We start from the raw sequence: 18,571 nt of genomic DNA on the forward strand, positions 1-18,571 counted from the left end.
CAGAGGATCAGGAAGATGGTCTTATACTCATACATGACGTCATAGGAGCAGGGGGCTCTTCTAACACCTTTGTGTGAAGGAAGGCAAAGGGGGTAAGGAGCTGATCCGATAATCACACATGACGTCATAGGAATGGGGGGGGGCTCTTCCTAAACCCTTGCATGAAGGCCAAGGGGGGAACAGGGCTGATTCTATATTCACTCATTAAGTCATAGGAGCAGGGGGTTCTTCCTGTACCCTTGCATATAGTATGTCATCCCTGGAGACAGAGGAGAAGGGTTAGGTGGTAATGACACTCAACGTGGTCATTGTGGCTTATAGGAAAGCTAAACTTTTACCTTGCTGTCTCCAACATGGCAGAATGAGACACCGTGATCATCTGCACTTCCACCCTGTACTCTCTGCTTCACCAGAGACCTGTCATCCTGCTGGAAATCACTACGTAAATACAGAATCTCAGAATCTCAGATCCCATTTTTTTTTTCCTTTCAGGATTTACCACAACTCAGTCATCATAACAAAAATCAGGAGACTCACAATACAAGTTAAGGAGCATATGCAACAACTACTGATAAAGATGAATCAAATTCTGGAATCTTCTGGCAAAGATTTCACATCAGTCATCATTTAAAAGATAATGATTGAATAATTGCAAAATTAATAAAAAAAAAAGGTGTGCACCGATAACTTAAATTTCTCCTTCAGTTTCTTCAATGACTCAGTATTCACTCAAAAGCCTGTTGCTTACTTTCATGTATTTGTACAATTTGTAAGTTTAGTTTTATTGAAAAATTGCCAGAGGACACACATTCTGGGATTTTAGTTTTCTGTACATAGGGAAACTTGTTTTGTAACTTAATCCATGGACTATCCTGGAATCTGTTCCATTGGGGGATAGAAGAGTACACTGTTAGATACCAACTCCACTTGGTTGACAGTCAAGTTTGACTCTGATGTTCCTTTGTTGTTCCTTTGTTTTTTGTTTTGTTTTTGCAGGGGGCAGGGGCAGGTCTCAGGATGATGATATTTGTTCATTGATCAATGAATGCTGAAACCCCTCACAGCTGTATTGCAGCCTGTCTCTCTCAAAATTCTTCTCATTAAAATGGCTATCCTATCAAGGTGGTTCACAGATTTGATGTAATCTCATCAAAATTCTAATGTGCTCTTCTTGGAGCTATAAAAAGTCAAGTAGACAAACTTATAAGCTGTATGGAAGTACAAAGGATCTTGGGCAGACAAAGATGTCTTAATCAAAAAGGACAAAAGCTGGTTTTATCACTACACGTGATCACAAAGCATGCTACGGAGGTAACCAAGACTGTCAGTGTCAACCTAAAAACTAGTAAAAACCGAATGTAGTAGAGCTTCTAGAAATAAGTCCATGAACACACCTTGACAAAGGTGTCAAAAATCATATATGGAGAAAGACCACTGTCAGTACATTAGAACTGAGAAAATAGGATATCCATAAAAAGAAAAAGGAAAAAGGAAGACAGGGTCTCAAATAGACAAGGCTGGCCTCAGCTCCCTCTGCATCTGAAGATGAGCTCCTCCAACTGAATCTCCACTTCTGCAGTGCTGTGATTACCCATGAGGACCAGGACACCTTGCCTGAAAAACAAAACAAAAAACAAACAAACAAACACTTGTTCCTTGTGGTGTATTTAAAAACAGAAAGGAAAACAAACACCCTGAAAATGGATTCAACACCTCAATGTACATCATTAAACTACAAGAAGGCAGGAGAAACATTTCAACGTATTGGTATGTCTTGATATTTTTATTTAAATGAAAGAAGCATTCTTATATGGCACAGCAGTCACTCCTATTCACACTTCTACATGGCTCAGTAGTCACCCCTATTCACACTTCTGCTTGGTACAGTAGTCACCCCTATTCACAGTCCTGCATGGCACAGCAGTCACCCCTATTCACACTCCTGCATGGCACAGCAGTCACCCCTATTCACAGTCCTGCATGGCACAGCAGTCACCCCTTTTCACTCTCCTGCATGGCACAGCAGTCATCCCTATTCACAGTCCTGCATGGCACAGCAGTCACCCCTATTCACACTCCTGCATGGCACAGTAGTCACGCCTATTCAGTCTTACATGACAAAACAGTCACCCCTATTCTCAGGTCCCCTTTAATGGGTTCAATTTTTTAAAGTCAAACACAATTGAAAAACAAATGAAGGAGTCCATGATCAAAAGTTCATTAGCTTTTGCTTGTAAGCTGCTCTGAGTAGGGTGCCAGCATGTCATCCTATTCTGTACCTTCTCGTTGGAATGTGAGCCACCCCACTGCCCAGCATCATCATGATGTATGTGCTATATGGGATTTAAAAGGGACTACTGCAGCATTGTAGAACTTGTATGCACCAAGCAACATGACCCTGCATGTCAAGTGTCCACCAGCATTTCTAGAGGGTACACTCTCCAGAGGGAGGCTTCTGTATATTATTCATAAACGTGTTCATCCATTCAGTGTCTCTTTTCATTTTATTTACTTATTTGTTTGTTTATTCATTCATTTTTGTTCCTCTTTTAACATACTATTTCTTGTATTTCAAGTGATATATCTTTTAAATTTGTTCTTTGGTTATTTCATACATGAATACAATATATTTAGATCCTCTTTGCTTCCCTTCTTCCACCTTCTCTAAAACATCTCCCAAGTTCACATCTTTTGTTTGTTTGGTTTGGTTAGTTTTGGTTTTGTTTAGTTTGATCTTTTTCCTGTAACTGTTCCATAGATCAGGCCTCAAACTCAGATTCACACAATTTCTGGAACTAAAGCATGTGTCACCATACCATCTTCATGTATTTTTTTAATAATGCAGAGCCTAATTATTGTTGTCTATATGCACATGCATACAGAGCCATTCACCTGAGAATGGGCAACCTACTAGAAGCTACTTCACTGAAGAAAATTGACCTTCCCTCTCTAACAATCCCTCAAATGCTGGAAAACCCCTCCACTAGGCGTGGGCTTCAGGAGTCTCTCTCTAGCCATGCTGGCTTGATCTTATTCAGGTCTTGTCAGGAAACTACAGTTGCTATGAGTACATTAGTGAAACCCCTCTGTCATATTTAGAAGACACTGTTTTGCAGGAGTTTGCCCTAACCTCTGGTTCATACAGTTTTTCCGCCCCTTATTCCTTGGTGTTTCCCGAGTCTCAAGAAGAAGAAATGTGACGCAGATGTCTCTGTTGAGCCTGAGCACCCCAAGGACACTTGTTCACTCCACTTTAACCAGTTGTGGGTTTCTGTATCAACCACCACGCACTGCTTAAAAATTATTCTGTGATGGGGAGAAGGCTGCAGTAATCTACAGGTATAAGGAAAAATGTTTAGAAGACATCTTAATGCTAAGCCCCTTTGAAAGAATACTTGTAGATTCTCCCCAAGCACTGATGACCTCCCCAGCCATGGGTTCTTGGCAAGGTTTACAGTTTACAGGACCACCCTTTCCACTTTTTTTTTTTAAAAACTTTTTACTGACTCTTTGTGAGTTACATATCATACACCCCAGTGCTTCTCATCTCCCTGTTCCTTCATATCGGCCCTTCACCTTGCAACCTCCCCCACAAAATAAAACACACAAGTAAACAAACAACAACAACAAAAATCAAAGCAAAGAAAGCATTTTTCTTCATGGAAGTTGTAGTACGTCACAGTGTGTTCCACAGTATATACCTCTGTCCTCACATCTTCACTTGCAAATATTTATTGCAATAAGTCATTGGTCTGCTTCAAGATCTCTGGCTTCTGTGACATCATCAATATTGGATCCTCACCGGGACTCCTCCTATTGCTGCCCTGTGTCATAGAGAGTCTGAAGCGTTGGAACAACAGGACTGGCCTTTGATACATCCCAATCATTTGAAAATGATATAGATTTTCAGGTGGGCCAATTCAAAGTCCTGCATCTGGGCCTGGGTGGAAGTTGAGTTGGTCAGCCTGACAGCTCTCCCTTATCCTCATCACCAGCATGAGCTAAAAAGGACTGCTCTGGTTAGGCCACTCGATACTGCCATTGGCAAGAGGCAGAGTCAGCTCTTCTGTTCTCATGCCCTTAGAGTAAGCTCACTTGCACCTACACCTCCAGGGCCAGTTCTATTGTATAATAATATTATATGAAATTGTACAAATATGGATGAATTATTAAATTTAATCTTAAATGAAACATTTTATAGCCATAAGCTTATATTGGTAGAAATCTTTATATTTTGACATAGAAAAAAAAGTTACATTTTCTTACATGGGACTAGAATTTATATATGGATGCAGATTTAGGGTTTTCAATTGTATAAATTTTTGTATGTTGATACAAAATTTAAAATTAATTTTGTTACTCTTAGATAAGCTTTGTGCCTATGTAACTCATTTAAGAATACAAGGCTATGGCAGGAATCTGACATTGGCCAAGGACAAGGAAATGGACTGCAGGCAGGAATCTGACATTAGGCTAAAACAAAGAAGTAATTTCAGGCAGGAATCTAAGTCTTAGCCTAGAACAAAGAAGTAACTACAGGCAGGAATCTAAATTTTAAGCTAGAACAAAGAAGTAGGCTTCAGACATGAAATGACTTTGGGCTAGGACAGGGAAGAAGGCTCAGATATTTTGGTCATCCTGATAAGCCCTTAGAAACAGTGATCAAGGGACTTTGTTTATTGTCCTGCTTATTCTTTGACTATCTTGGTTTATTGTCTTGCTTGTTGCTTGACTATTTGTATCTATTGTATTTCTATTTCCTCAACCTAGAACTGACCTTAATACTTACACATAATTTAAATGGCATAGAAGCAAAAAAAAAAAAAAAAAAAAAGAGAAGGAAGAATGGGATAGGGGGTTAATGGGAGAGGAGAAAGGGGATAACATCTGAAGTGTAAATAAATAAAATATCAAATTAAAAAAAAAGAATACAAGGCTCAGACCTAATACTTTTAATAGATGTTATTACAAACTGTTTAGAATAATTAGGTAATACAAGTTATTAATCAGACAGTCAAACTCATGGTCATTTTAGATTCTAGTTTAGTTAATTATAATAAAATGTTTTCAAAGTTATTCAAATAGTAAATAACTAAAAATAATCAATGTTTAACAATTCACTTATGCTATATAAAGACAGATGGTCTTCAAAGGCATCACAGAATATGGTATTTAATGTTTTTTCATTATTAAAAGATCTTTTGACTATAAGACATGTCTGTTACTGACAATACCCACATTCTACTTCAAGGAAGGTGGTGATCATCAGTACCTCCACGTGGAGTTGCTTCAATTGTGGCAAGTTAGCCACTGAGCAAGAAATGCCCTAACTTGATCTGCAGATAGAAGGTTGTCCAAAGAACAAACAGAGGCAGGACAGTCAACTGCTAATCTCTGCCAAGACAGAATAAGCTAGTCCTTTATAATTCCTGCTTCACTTAAGGTCTGTTAAATGTTCTGAACCAGAAAGCTGAAGATAGATACTCCACCATTCTACGTAATGTTGATGACTGTCCAGGCAGTCCGCTGTCTCTACCAATTGTTTAAATTTTGGAAGCTATGTTCCTGCATACTCAAATATATATTTCTTCTTAAATCTCTGATGGGATTGAAGACTAGTTATAGTCTCAGAATTGAACTTAAGTTGTTTAGCTTTAAAGAAAGTGTTCTAGATTTAAAAGTAAATTCTAATAGCATAGAGGGTAGGCAGCTGTCCAACTCGTGTGCTGTGTGCTGTTTAAGGCTTATTGTAAATATAAAGGTTGTGTGTGTTTCATCCAGAAAGTAAACAGTCAAAGGTGGGGTAGAAACCTCATGCCAGAATTAAATTAATAATTTCTATAAAACCACTGTGCTGCCCCGTCAAAGCACAGCTCATTCTCCCAAAGTGCTGCAGCCTGTGAAGGACTGGGTCAGCGTTCTCTCTCACACTCGGGACTGGCTCACCCATGCCTTCTCCATCAGGGCCCACTCCACTGTATTGGCCAGTTGAGGTTCAGGGCCCCTTAATGCTATTGCAAGTGAGGGGGCATGGCAAGCTCTCCTGCACTCATGACCCCAGGGTCAGATCAACCGACTCCCTCAGGTAGTGAGGGTTGAGGGGGCAGAGGAAATGCCCAAGCCTCATGGCAGAAGAGTGGAGAGGCCAGCTCTTCAGCACTCTTGCCCTCAGGGCTGTCTTGCCTGTGCCTCTCCACCAGGGCCAGCTCTACTGTGCTGTCCAGGCAAAGCGTAGGGCCATCTCACCCACTGTCATGACCCTAGAGCCAGTTCACCCAAAGGCTGACGGTGGTGAGGGGCAGTGTGGGGAGGGCATCAAACATGCAGGCACCCGGACTACCTCACAGCAGATGAGTGTTGGGCCAGCTCTCCCTCTCTCTTTCCTCAGGTCTAATTAACCTGCACCCTGTAACTCTCCCCATATCCCCATCTGTCCACTACTTATCACTGCTACCCTGCCCCCACATTAGCTCTGTTGTGCTGTCATGACTAAGTACAGGGCCTGAGCTCCTGAGTGCTGCAGTTCATAAGGGATGAGATAGAGCTCTCCCAAACTCATGACCCTGTGGGCAGCTTTCCCAAAGGCTGAAGGTGGTAAGAGGTGTGGGGGTATCAGCCTGTGCCACCCCATGGCAAACAAGTAACAAAGTCAGCTCTCCCTCACTCAAGCCCTCAAGGCTAGCTCACCCACACCCCACACCCCCAGAACAAGCTCCACTCTGCTACCTGGGCAAGGTGCAGGGCCTTCTCTTCTGAATGCTGCAGCCAGTGAGAAATGGAGCCAGCTCTTACAAGCACAGCATTCAGTGAGTGGCAAGGTCAGTTATGCACAGGCCCTGGAAATCCACATTGTCACCTGTGGCTGCCCTGACCAGGGATATCCTCATGTTCTCTAGTGACAATATGAGCCACAGACATCAACACCAGCTCCTGTCTCAGCATAGCAAATGACTCGTACATGGCCCTCAGTGGCAACTTGGACTGGGACATCACCATGGCCCAAGGTAGTCACCATGGGGCTAACCACTCAAGGCTACTCCCCTCCACCCTCGAGTCTCCCGTTCCATCTCTCTTCATGATGCTCAAGCTGCTCCACTCTCTTTCTCTCCCGTCTGACCGCCACACCCTCACACATTGTGGTGGCTCTCACTGCAGGCTGGGCACATAGCTGATAGGCCCCTGGGCGACATCCTCTATCCATGCTGTGTGGAATGATGGCAAGCAGCTATCTGTGACCTACCTGTGCCATGCACTGTAGGGCAGGTCTGTGGATGGCATTGCAGTTGGCAAGTCTCTGTCTTCCTCCTGTACTGTGCTGCTGGATTTGATTTGATTTGATTTGATTTGATTTGATTTGATTTGATTTGATTTTTATGAGTCCTAGGAATAAGATAGCTTTGGCCATTAAGCAAGGCATCAAGCTAGGATGAACAAAGGACCGCCAACTGCTCTGTCCTTGACTGATACAAGAACAACAACAACAAGGTGCCTCATTGCCCAACTGTATTCTTGATAGCATCTTTTGACACAATAAGGTTTACATTTTGATAAAGTCTAACTATTATTTCAATTGCTCATGCTTCTAGTATTATAGTCAAGAACGACTTCCCAATGCAAGTTTTGAAATACATACTTAAGTTTGATCTTACTTAAAAATCTAAACTCTTCCTCGCCTGGCAAATAGAAAATAAATATCAAGAGAAAGCTGTAATAAATGCCATGCAAATATCAATCAGTGATGGCACAAAATAAATATTATTTTTTTTCTTAAAAAGCAGGAGTCTATGAAGGCCAGAAAGACCCTCAGTGTGGATATCATGTGAATCCCCAGAAGTTCCAAATTCCCAGACTTTACCACAATGAACAATAAATACCTCTAGGATTTGTTCCTCTTACTGGCTCAGGCTCAGAGACACAAACTCCAGTGATATTGATAGTTGATGAGGTCTGTCCTGACTCTGAAGGCAAGGCGAGGCTCTCTCCTCTACAGCCTCGTTCATCCCACAGCTCTATCTCTGGGCCTTCCCTCAGTGTAGACTGGAAAGCTAAACTGAGGCCTTGTTTCAAAATGGCTTCTGGGTGAAGCCTTTGAGTTGCAAGTAGGAAAATGGGACTCTTCTCTCACGCTGATCCATCTTCCAGAGGAATCAGCCCAATCCAAACACACACTGTGGATCTGTCCTGCGGTACGACTGCCCTTCCCTGCTCCTGCTCACCTTTGGGAGCCCTTTCTCCTCCCTCTGCTTCCTGGGAAACTGCAGGGAGGAGACTCAGGCTTCTGCTCACTTCTCTGATCACATGCCCTCTCTCCCCCTCCCAGGGATCTTTTCATTTCCTGCTGCACTTCTGAAGCTCTGTAATTCCTTCCTTCCAGCCTGTTTGTCTTATTCTAATCAACTCCTTCCCTGGCTCACAAGGAGGCAGACTCTGGTCTGCCATCTCACCTGGAAGTCCCTCCAGCCGGCTTGGTCTATGGAGTGAATTCCTGGACAGCCAGGACTACACAGAGAAATCATGACTTTAAAAATAAGAAGGAAGATGAAGAGGAGGAGGGGGAGAAGAAGGGGAATGGGAGGAGGAAGAGGAAGAGGAGGAGGAAGAGTAAGAGGAGGAAAAAAAAGAAAAAAGGAGGAGGAGGAGGAAGAGGAGGAAGAGGAGGAAGAGGAGGAAAAAAAGAAAAAAGAAGGAGGAGGAGGAGCAAATATAAAGCTACAAAGATGTCAAGATGACAGGGTTTAAGAGAGGGTAATGTCTGTATGGAACACACTATCTCCTGGCCTGTCACACACTATTCTCCACTAAGCAATAGTGGTGGATCCTTGTCATAATACATTTGTCAAAACTCAGAATGCACAAGAGCAAGAAAAATAGACTATGGACTTCAGTTGATAATTGTGCCAACATTGGTTCATCAGTCTTGACATCTGTGCTACAATGATGGGGAATGCTGATGCTGGCAAGGCTTCTCCCTCTTCCCTTCCTCTCCCCTCCTTGCTCTTCTTCTCTCCCTCCTCCCAGCTTCCCCCTCCTCCCCCTCTTCCTCTTCCTCTTCTTCTTCTTCCTCTTCCTCCTCCTCTTCATCCTTCTCCTTCTCCTCCTCCATCTCTCTCCCATTCTCCCTCTTGGTCTCTCTCATTCTCTCTCTCAATCAGAATGTGTATATGTCTGCATATGCGTTGAATACGGAAGGTGATTTTGCAGAAAATCTCTGTACTTTCCACTTAGTTTTGCTGTGAGCATTAAACTATTCTTGAAAAACAAAATCTGCTAAAAATGTGACTGGGTCATCATCAAAGTATTTTTAGGCTCCTGCAGGTGCAGAACTAGTACAGACAGACAGCCCATATCAGCATTCTACAGTGTGGAACAGGGGTCACCTTCGAGCATCTCCCACAGAGCAGTGGGGATTTTCTTTTTGCTTTTTTTGCTTTTTATAATTTTTTTTTTGTGTGTGATGAAACACTGAGTCCTGTGAAGGCCCAGGGACAGAGTCAGCTAACAGCTATGCACCAGCTTCCTGGGGAGCCTCACAGATGCATGGGAGCACTCAGACTTCTTGTTCCCAACACTACCTCCTGGAAGCCAGGCCTGGGGCAGACCTGCCCTTACTGACCTCACGCCCTGTCCATGACTTGGTTGTGTACCTGCCCTTGCCCATTGGTGGTATTGTCCTGTTCCATTTTGAGCATTTTATGTTCTGCCAGAGAATTTAACTTACACATCATAAAGGCATTCTGTCCTGTCCTCTCTCTTCCTAGTCTCCCTAGGTCTGTGGTTTTTAGTCTAAGCCACACACATAAATTGACCAGAGAAACTGAACACTCCAGACACCACCAGCAATTAATGGGCCAGTGGACAGTTTTTAGCTCTCCAGATGACTCAGCTGAGTGTCCAAAGTGACAAACTACAGGTCTTGATGAGCCTTTGACATTTCCCCAAACTTCAACACTCCCCTCCAGCTAATCACAAAGACAAAGTAAGATGACCATATCAAAGAGAGTCATAAGTATAAATGCATAAAAAAGTTAAACTTCAATACCATATTTAAAACCAAGCTGTAGATCATAACTCCTGTAATGTCTCCATCCCAAATCCAGAAGCTCCTGTTCAACCCAGAGTACTTAGGAGGAAGTTTCCAATCCTGCATGCCTTCTTCAGGCCTTTTCTTTTCTTTTTCTTTTCTTTCTTTTTTTTTTTTTGTTTTTTTTGTTTTGTTTTGTTTTTCGGGACAGGGTTTCTCTGTGTAGCCCTGGCTGTCCTGGAACTCACTCTGTAGACCAGGTTAGCCTCAAACTCTCGAACTCAGAAATCCACCTGCCTCTGCCTCCCAAGTGCTGGGATTAAAGGCGTGTGCCACCATCGCCCGGCTCTTCAGGCTTTTTCTTAGGCTTAGATGACCACAGACTCTGTAGATTACCCTTTCTCTACCTTCCTGTCTGAAAACCTGTTATAATCTCTAATACAAGAAGCTATGTAAATAATCTACCTTTCCCCTACTACCCTATTATCCACACCAAGCCAGCTAACTTAGAAACAGGCTGCTAAAGCAAATGCCTATATTCTAAAACAATACATACTAAGTAGTAGATATATCTTTAATATATTAAAATGTTGTGGTTCCTAAAAGGGAAGCTCCTCTTAAACAGATGTGCTCCTAGGTCCCTTGTTGTGGTGGCTACTCCCAGGCAACAACTTGATTATATCTGCAATGAACTACAATTCAGAAATGGGGGCACATTAGTGATTTCTATCATACTTGTCATCCAGCCCCTGTGAGACTCTGCTCACCTCGCCACTCCCACTCCTTCACATACTCCTCCCTCCCTTGATGGCAGCCAGACAGAAACTTTCATTCTGGGGACAGTTTCCTGCAATCCAGGGGCCTCTGTACTTAGTCAATGCATTTCAGGAGACATTCACTTTGCTACACATGTCTTTGGATTCATCTGGAATATTACTGTTTCTTAGAGACAGGCTATGTTCCTGCTGACAGAGAGGTTCTCTACAGCACTGTCACTCAGTAGACCTTCCCAGCAGCCACAACCACAGGGTATGGCTGGTTCACAGTGGGCAGACTAAAGATGCTCCTAAGTTCTCAATCCATCATCCATCATCCATGCCAGTTTCCTAGTTCCACGTGTCATGATTAGGAAGCCAAGTGCCATCAGAACATCTTCTTTTTTATTGGAATTAATCAGCAAACTAATGGGTCCCAAATGATGTCCTTTTAATTCCCTCCTAACCTGCAGCTTCTCAGGAGCTTATAGCTCAGAAATAGACTCTGTTCTGTCCCCAGCCCTGAAACAGGCACTTAGCACCTGCTTTAATCATGACAAATTTTAACCCAATTAATTTGCCCATGTCCTGTGAGCCTACACATAGTAAGGTGAAGATATCTGGTCCAAGTAAACTGGCAAACTTGTAAAAATAAATGACAAGTCAGTTTCCTGCATCCCAGCAATTGGGATGCAGAGGCAACAGGCAAAACCATGAAGGCAAGCCTGGTCTACAGAGGGAGGTTCAGGGAACCCGGTGCTACACAGGGAGACCCTGTCTAAGAAAACAAAAAGTATAATTGTTAAGTATTATAATGCACTATTCCACTGCCTATTATAGGTAACAGAATCAATGGTGTCTTGAAAGCTCAAGATTCAAAGAAAATTCAATACAATCAACAAGCCTGATGTATCTATGGGGATATTAACAAACTTCATCTACGATCTTTCTATCAATTATCTCAGTGGATGATTTTTTTTCCATAGTCTAACAAAATTACAAACACTAACTATATCAGAGGGAAACATGGTTATTTTAAAAACAGATCAGACAACATACAAAAACAGATTTGTGGTTGTAATAATATCAAAATCATTGACTCAGCTCCAAATCATCATCAGCTACCACTAGTAAATCTTCTAGAATGAGGACTTGCATTCTGGAATGTTTACCACTGCTCAAAGACTCCTCACAAGTAACCTTTTATTGCAATGACCACTATCTGCCAAGGTGAGGATGGAAATGATAACAGCAAACAAATGGGAAGCAGACGTAGAGAAGTTACTCTGTTGTTACTACTCACAGTATTGGAGCCCAATAGAAGACTTGCTTTCCACTGAGTCCCCTGCACTTTGTTTCACAAAATATCACTAGTCGCCATGTTCTTGAGTTCAAGCAAGTTTTGGAAATGCTATGTGGGACAGCCAGAGAGATTCCCAGGCCCTTTCACATCTATCATGCATCTCTAGGAAGCCTGAAGAACAGAGCAGATATCACAACCTCAGGCGGCAATGAGAAAGGAGGCAGGAAGGAGAGTGTGGGAGAGGATGGCGCCATCTAGTGGCCTCACCGATGTAGAACTCAGGCTGATCTTAACAATGTGTAGGAAAAGCTACAAATCAGGGATGTCATTGCTGAAGACTTGCTTTGATATATAATCGCTACAAATTAAGAAAAAAATACTGTAGTTTAAACACAAAACATTTTTTAGAGCAGATGAAAGAAGGTCCATTCGGCAAACCCAGAATGTAACTTTCTCTTGTCTGACTTTCCAAAAAAACAAAACAAAAACAAAAGAAAACCCACCCACCAACCAAACAACCAAACAAATAACCAAACAAAACCAAATCATACACATATTTATTTTTTGAGAACTCTATAGCACTGGGAATGTGCCAAGACCCAGAACCCTGCTCAGAATACCATGGCCTGAATGTCTCTGATCTGGTGTCAGGGATCACTCAGATTGAAATAGACATTAAAACATTCTAGCCAATCCGCTCTTTTCAACAACCAAATTGCAATGAAGATATCAATACAACAGTCTTTGCTAAATCTTAGCAAAACCAAATATTTTATTGATTGTGACAAACTGATTCATTATTAAATATATGCAGTCTTTCTGAAATAATTTTAAATATAAACATGGCCTGAAGATAACTTAGAAATTTAGACATCTAAAGAAAACCCGTGATAGTCCCAAACTCTGTCACAACTGGAATAGGACTTCTCTCAGCAGAGAGCCTGTGTCCTGTTCTCTCTCCTTTCTTTTCCCCTTCATTTCTGCATTGTTCCACCTAGCACCTAATTCAGAGCTCAGTGGGTCAGTATAGGATCAGTGAGCATCAAGACAGAAGTGGAGTAGAAATAGCACTAATGAACTGAATCCCTTGGCTCATTATTTTCTTCCCCTGATGTGAGCCTGGTCCATATTCACCATGGTAACCTCCCCTGACATGAAACACCCATTCTTATCCTAAGATGAACTGCATAATAAATGTGTCATATTTTCAGAGCTATGAGAAGTATAATCACCTATATTGGCGCCATTAGACTCTCTTCTATTTATCTATGAGGGTAATTAAAACCTCCATGTTCCCATGATTTTACCCCTTGGGAAGGGTAGAAATAACACTTCAAATTACAATAAAATGGATAAAACACAATCATGAAGTACTTCTAAATTCAGGAGGCCCCTCCCACAAAGCTTTTAATTCCTATTCCTCTCTTGTTAATGGTTTTAATAACCAAGATAGAATTTTTGTATTACCAATGATTACATTGACTAAAGGAAACACAAACTTCTAAAACGTTCACATTTGAGAGAATCGCTGCAGTGAGTGGAGACACTGAGGTGATGTTGATACAAGAGTTAGGAAGATGTTAACCTGAGTTTTGAGTATACACAGTAAAGGGTTACCCTCTCCACTACAGCCAAAAGAAACAACCCAGAAAATTGCCTTGGAGCTGTAATGGGTGTTTGACTCTGTGAAATCAGTGAGACTCCCCATAATCTCAGGCAGAAAGCCCCTCAGAGGGCCACTGGGGACTCATTCTGCACCTCAAGGTCTATCTTCAATAATATAGATGTTGTCTTCACCTCGGGGATGTACAACCACTGCGTTCTGCAAAGCTCCAATCTTAGAGAATCGGAAGGCAACCAAGCTGCAAAGAGAGAGAGAGAGATTGAAAGAACAAGAAGTCATCTTTAACATCTGAGTAGAACATTTATGATACATACTCAGGACTCCAGGAGCCCCAACAGCAAATACTATAACAACAAACAGTACCATGCAAGGCCTTGGTAGTAAGTCATAGAAGAGTTAAGTATCAGACTAACTAAGAATTATTTTTTAAATAAGCTCATATTGGACTTCTTCAAATTATTTATGTAATAGAACATGAAAGTGGAAGGTCTAAAAAGACAGGTAATCAATATATCTCATACTCTGAGACTGGGCTAAGAATCGGACTGTCACCCTTTAGTAAGGGTTAGGAGGGCTTGATGACCTAATAACTCTGAAGCTCATGAAAAGGTAGAAGGAAAGAACCAGCTTCATAGTGTTATTCTCTGACCTCCTCAGGTGACATGACATATAAGTACACACACACACACACACACACACACACACACACACACACATCATGCATAAAACAACACAAGGTTGATTTTTTTAAAGAAAGGGTTTGGAAACCCTGCATTGAGTCTAAATCTTCTGATATTAAGTATAAAGTAGGAACACATTTAAAACCACAAAACAGTCACTTTTCATGGGAGCTGGTGTCTGTGCCATAATTACAAAGACTACTTGTATGACACATATCTGTCTACATCATGTGAGCAAAAACATCACATATGGAACTGAAGGAAATTAATTTGGGGAGAGGACTGCTGGCTGACAGCTATGGGAGGTGCTTCACTTGGAGAGCTCATTCTCTATCCCTGTTAATCAGGGTAGTCTCAGTGGTCTGATACCTGAGCATCTAGAACTCCTGGAAGAGCAAATCAGAAAAGACAAGAGACTAGCTTTAACTGTCAGTGATGTCATGACCTAGTGGAGTTTTGTCATTTGTACACAATAGCCATCTCTTCTACAGAAATGTAGACCCAAAATGAAGATCTCTAGTCGGTCATGTAATGAACATCTGTACTGAGAATTACAAGGAAAAGGAGCAATCCAGCTTCGCTCTGCCAGGGACAGTCAGTCACACATGTGTGTGTGACTGTGTAGGGTCAAGACATTCAGGAGTCAGTGTGATAGATACAACTGAGGAAGCCTCCGAACGTCTTAAGTAGTGCTTAGTGTGGCTTCCTGGGTTTCTTTCTTGCTATTTATTTATTTATTTATTTATTATTCATTCATTCATCCATTCATTTGCTTGGTTTTGTCAGGGTCTTTCTAGGCTGCCCTGGCTATCCTGTAATTTCCTATAAAGAATAGGCTGGTCTCAAACTCACAGAGACCCACCTGCCTCAACCATCTGAGTGTTGGAATTAAAGGTGTTAGTCACCACTCCTGGTTTTATTTGTTTATTTTTACATAGGGTGTTTCTAGAAGTCTAGGCTGGCCTTAAACTTAAGAGTCCTCTTGCCTTAGCTTATTGAGTTCTGAGATAATAGGTGTGTGCCACCTCACCCATGTTATAACCCCTTTTTTCTAGTTATATTTTTCCCCAATATTTTCTTATAAATGAAGTGATTAACGTTGGGTCTGAACTGATGAATCAGCAGTTTAGCATTCTCGTTGCACAAACAGGACAAGCAGAGGCTGCTCACTGCCTTCCTCTGGTCTCCATGCATGTGTACCTGCACACCCTCATGCCTGCCCTCTCCCTGTCCTTGTCTCTCTCCCTGCCCCACCTCTACCTCCCTGCCTATCTCTACCCCATCTTTCTCTCTCACATACACAAATAATATAATTAAATTGAATATTTTTGAAAGATACCTTACCAACACAGGAACAAAAACTATGCACTAAACTGATGTTTTCTTTCAACTATGAGATTTATTTCCTGTCCATTTTCAGAAGCAATTAGTTCGATTTATATTATATTTCATTTAGCACTTAGACTTCTAAGCATGGGCTCTTGAGATTGAGACTTTGGATGCTTTTTTTCTGTTTGTGAACCTGTTTTCTAATCTGTAAGATGAGACCTTAAAGGTTTATTACTGTGAAGGGAAGGTATGACTGGAACTTAACAAGAGCTGACTGTATGAGCCACTGAGGATGGGCTGACACTGTTCAAGACACAGTCTATAAATGCGTCCTGTGATTGACAGAGACACAGGTGAAGCTATGGATGGCAGCCTGAAGGACATGGATTTTGACTGAAAGAAATGGCTGAAAGTACAGCCAATATTTAACCCAGTGAAAGAAACTAGATGGCTTTATACCAAGGAGGGAAGCCACGTGACACAGAGGAGGCACAGGGGACTTACACTAGAGATGACTAAAAGATTGTCTCAAGTACAGTAAACTGAAGAGTCTAGAAGGCAGACACTAGTGTAGTGAGTGAAGGGGCCTGGTGTGAGCTGTGGAAACACTGGCCATACCACAACACTCCTTACAGCCTCAGGCATTATCTTCCTCTAAATCTTCTGCTCCCTTTGGGCTCCCTCGAACAGTGGACCACTTAACCCTGTCATCCCCTACTTACTTGTCTGAAAGGACCTATCTTCTAGTTTCTATGCTCTGTGATATACTTCATCAGTTTTTAATCGAGTAGGTCTCAGTCGTGCCCTTCCCAGACTTGAGCAGTCTGAACAGACATTGCTTCCCACACAGGACCTTAACATCTAGGTGAATCCAGCTGCTTTGTTTACACTTGCAACTTCCTGTAAGAACTTTGAAGAGACTGCCTGCTGAGCCTGCTTTGCAGCTGAAGCAAAGGATGGGTTCTGTGGGCTTTCCCTGTATATACAAGTGCTGAAACTTCGAGCCTTGATCAGAAACTTTGTCTTGGCTCCTTGTTTCTCTCACTCTTCTTGTCTCCTTTTCATTCCCAGCCCCCCCTTTCAGATAAACCCAGTTCATCCATGGCCTCTGACGGCTACATTCAGTGAAAGAAAACACTGAATAAAGCAGGAGTGGATCAAAGCTACTCATTCAATATCAGCACCATGAGGCAAACCCTACAATGCGACATCTGCCTGTAAGAGATTTGAATTCTAATTCTAATCTCGAGGAGCTTTCTGTTTCTGTCCCACCATAAAGATAAACAAATACAAATGCAGAAAAATATCTCTGAGAAGTGAGAATAACAAGAAAGGGACCCATTAAACTACATTTTGGGATTGAAGGTGCAGGATAGGAGCTAAGCATTGGGAAACACCGATGCAATCTCAGTTTTAAAGAGACAGGAGGATTGTGAGTTCCAGCTTCTCCTAGGCTACATAGAAAGTTCCAGGCCAGTCTGAGCCACATAGTAAGACCCTGTCTCAAATCAACCAACAAAGCAAGCAATCAATCAGTGAAGAATAACTTGAGACTCTCAAAAATGCACAATCCATGCCAGCTTACCTTAGAGATGCCGACTTCCTTTTCATAAGTGTGTATCCTATATTGGGGTGGGACGTGATAAGAAAAGTTGAAAGGAGAATTGAACATGTCATCAGACACTCTCATGGTATTTTCTTCCAATCAAAGATATTGTTTCTGTTTTTAACTGATCCACCCCCTGGTAACTTTGGGTAATTCCTTCCTATGCTGCACAGGAAGGATCTTCTTATTCGCTGTGTGGTGTATTCACCCACGTAGCCTAAGTTGCTAGAACAACATTGTAAAGTATTGTTCACAGAAAGAAATCAAGAAGTGTAGGTTTTTCTAATGGGCTATTAGAGAACAAGTCCTTGTGGGAAGAATAAACAACTATGGACTGAGGATGGGAACACATTTGTGTTTGCTCAATTCTAAGTAATTCTCCCTACTAGATGCCATCTGATACATATCCCAGGCTACCTTCAGACTTGCAGAATATTGGAATTATACGTACATGCCACCTTAAATAATCATTTTGGATAAACATGTTTTAAATAATTAGAAAGATACATCTTGAAATCTGACAGGGATATTCTTATTTCTCATTGTTGCCAGTCATCTGAAATAACTCATTAATGAGCTCACGTGTGGTACCTCGTAAACTCAATGAAGTTCTTACATGGTAAATGAACTATGCAGTCAGGAGCACCTCATGCAATTCCACAAACCCTCCTGGAAAGGGCTATGCGGGCCTGGGTGTCACCTTCAAATAGTCTGTCCCAGTGTTAGTCAGGCGCCTTTCCCACCAACACTGATACTTTCTCTTCTACTAAATATGTTCAAAAACATTCAGCAGTATCATCATGGGAAAGAAAGTAGATCCCAAGGGTAAGAAGGGAGAGAACTCTTCGTAGGTCTTACAATAGCCTTAAAATCTCAAGCCTATACAAAATTTCTTGTGTAATAGTATTTGATTTCTTTTATAGAAAATGTAAATAATATTTCCCTTTTGATGGCATTAACTGAAAGACAAAGGACGGGGTGAAGAAACAGCAGTGTTGCCTAGCACTGCAGCTTATTCCTCTGAGCCCAAAACTAGGAAGGTGGAGACAGGCACATTCAGATGAAGGCCGCCATCCTTGACATTTCAGTGTCAGTCTGGCCTACATGAGGTCAAGTTGTATAATAACTAAAAACAAAACAAAAGAAAAGCATTAAAAAATTAAAAACAAACAAAACAAAAAAGTGGAATTAACTGAAAAAAAATCACTGATATTTCAACTCTGTGAGTTTTATAGACGAGGGTTCTTTGGAGA

The 18,571-nt window shown here is 41.7% G+C and overlaps 1 protein-coding gene across 1 annotated transcript in view; it reads right to left on the bottom strand.

The window, feature by feature from the left end:
- Nucleotides 1-12,822: 12,822 nt before the first annotated feature.
- The window catches only part of LOC114629627 (hepatitis A virus cellular receptor 1 homolog), a 32,131-nt gene continuing 26,382 nt past the window's right edge, over nucleotides 12,823-18,571 (bottom strand). The window contains exons 9-10 of the mRNA XM_028777693.1: nucleotides 17,298-17,334; nucleotides 12,823-13,941 (exon numbers count right to left, since the gene is read on the bottom strand). Of these exons, the coding sequence (XP_028633526.1) occupies nucleotides 13,839-13,941; nucleotides 17,298-17,334 (140 nt within the window). The 3' untranslated portion in view covers nucleotides 12,823-13,838. The remainder of the gene's footprint in view (nucleotides 13,942-17,297; nucleotides 17,335-18,571) is intronic.

This window comes from Grammomys surdaster, unplaced genomic scaffold (assembly GCF_004785775.1).
Source record: "Grammomys surdaster isolate TR1022 unplaced genomic scaffold, NIH_TR_1.0 313, whole genome shotgun sequence".
In the NCBI taxonomy this organism is placed as follows: domain Eukaryota; kingdom Metazoa; phylum Chordata; class Mammalia; order Rodentia; family Muridae; genus Grammomys; species Grammomys surdaster.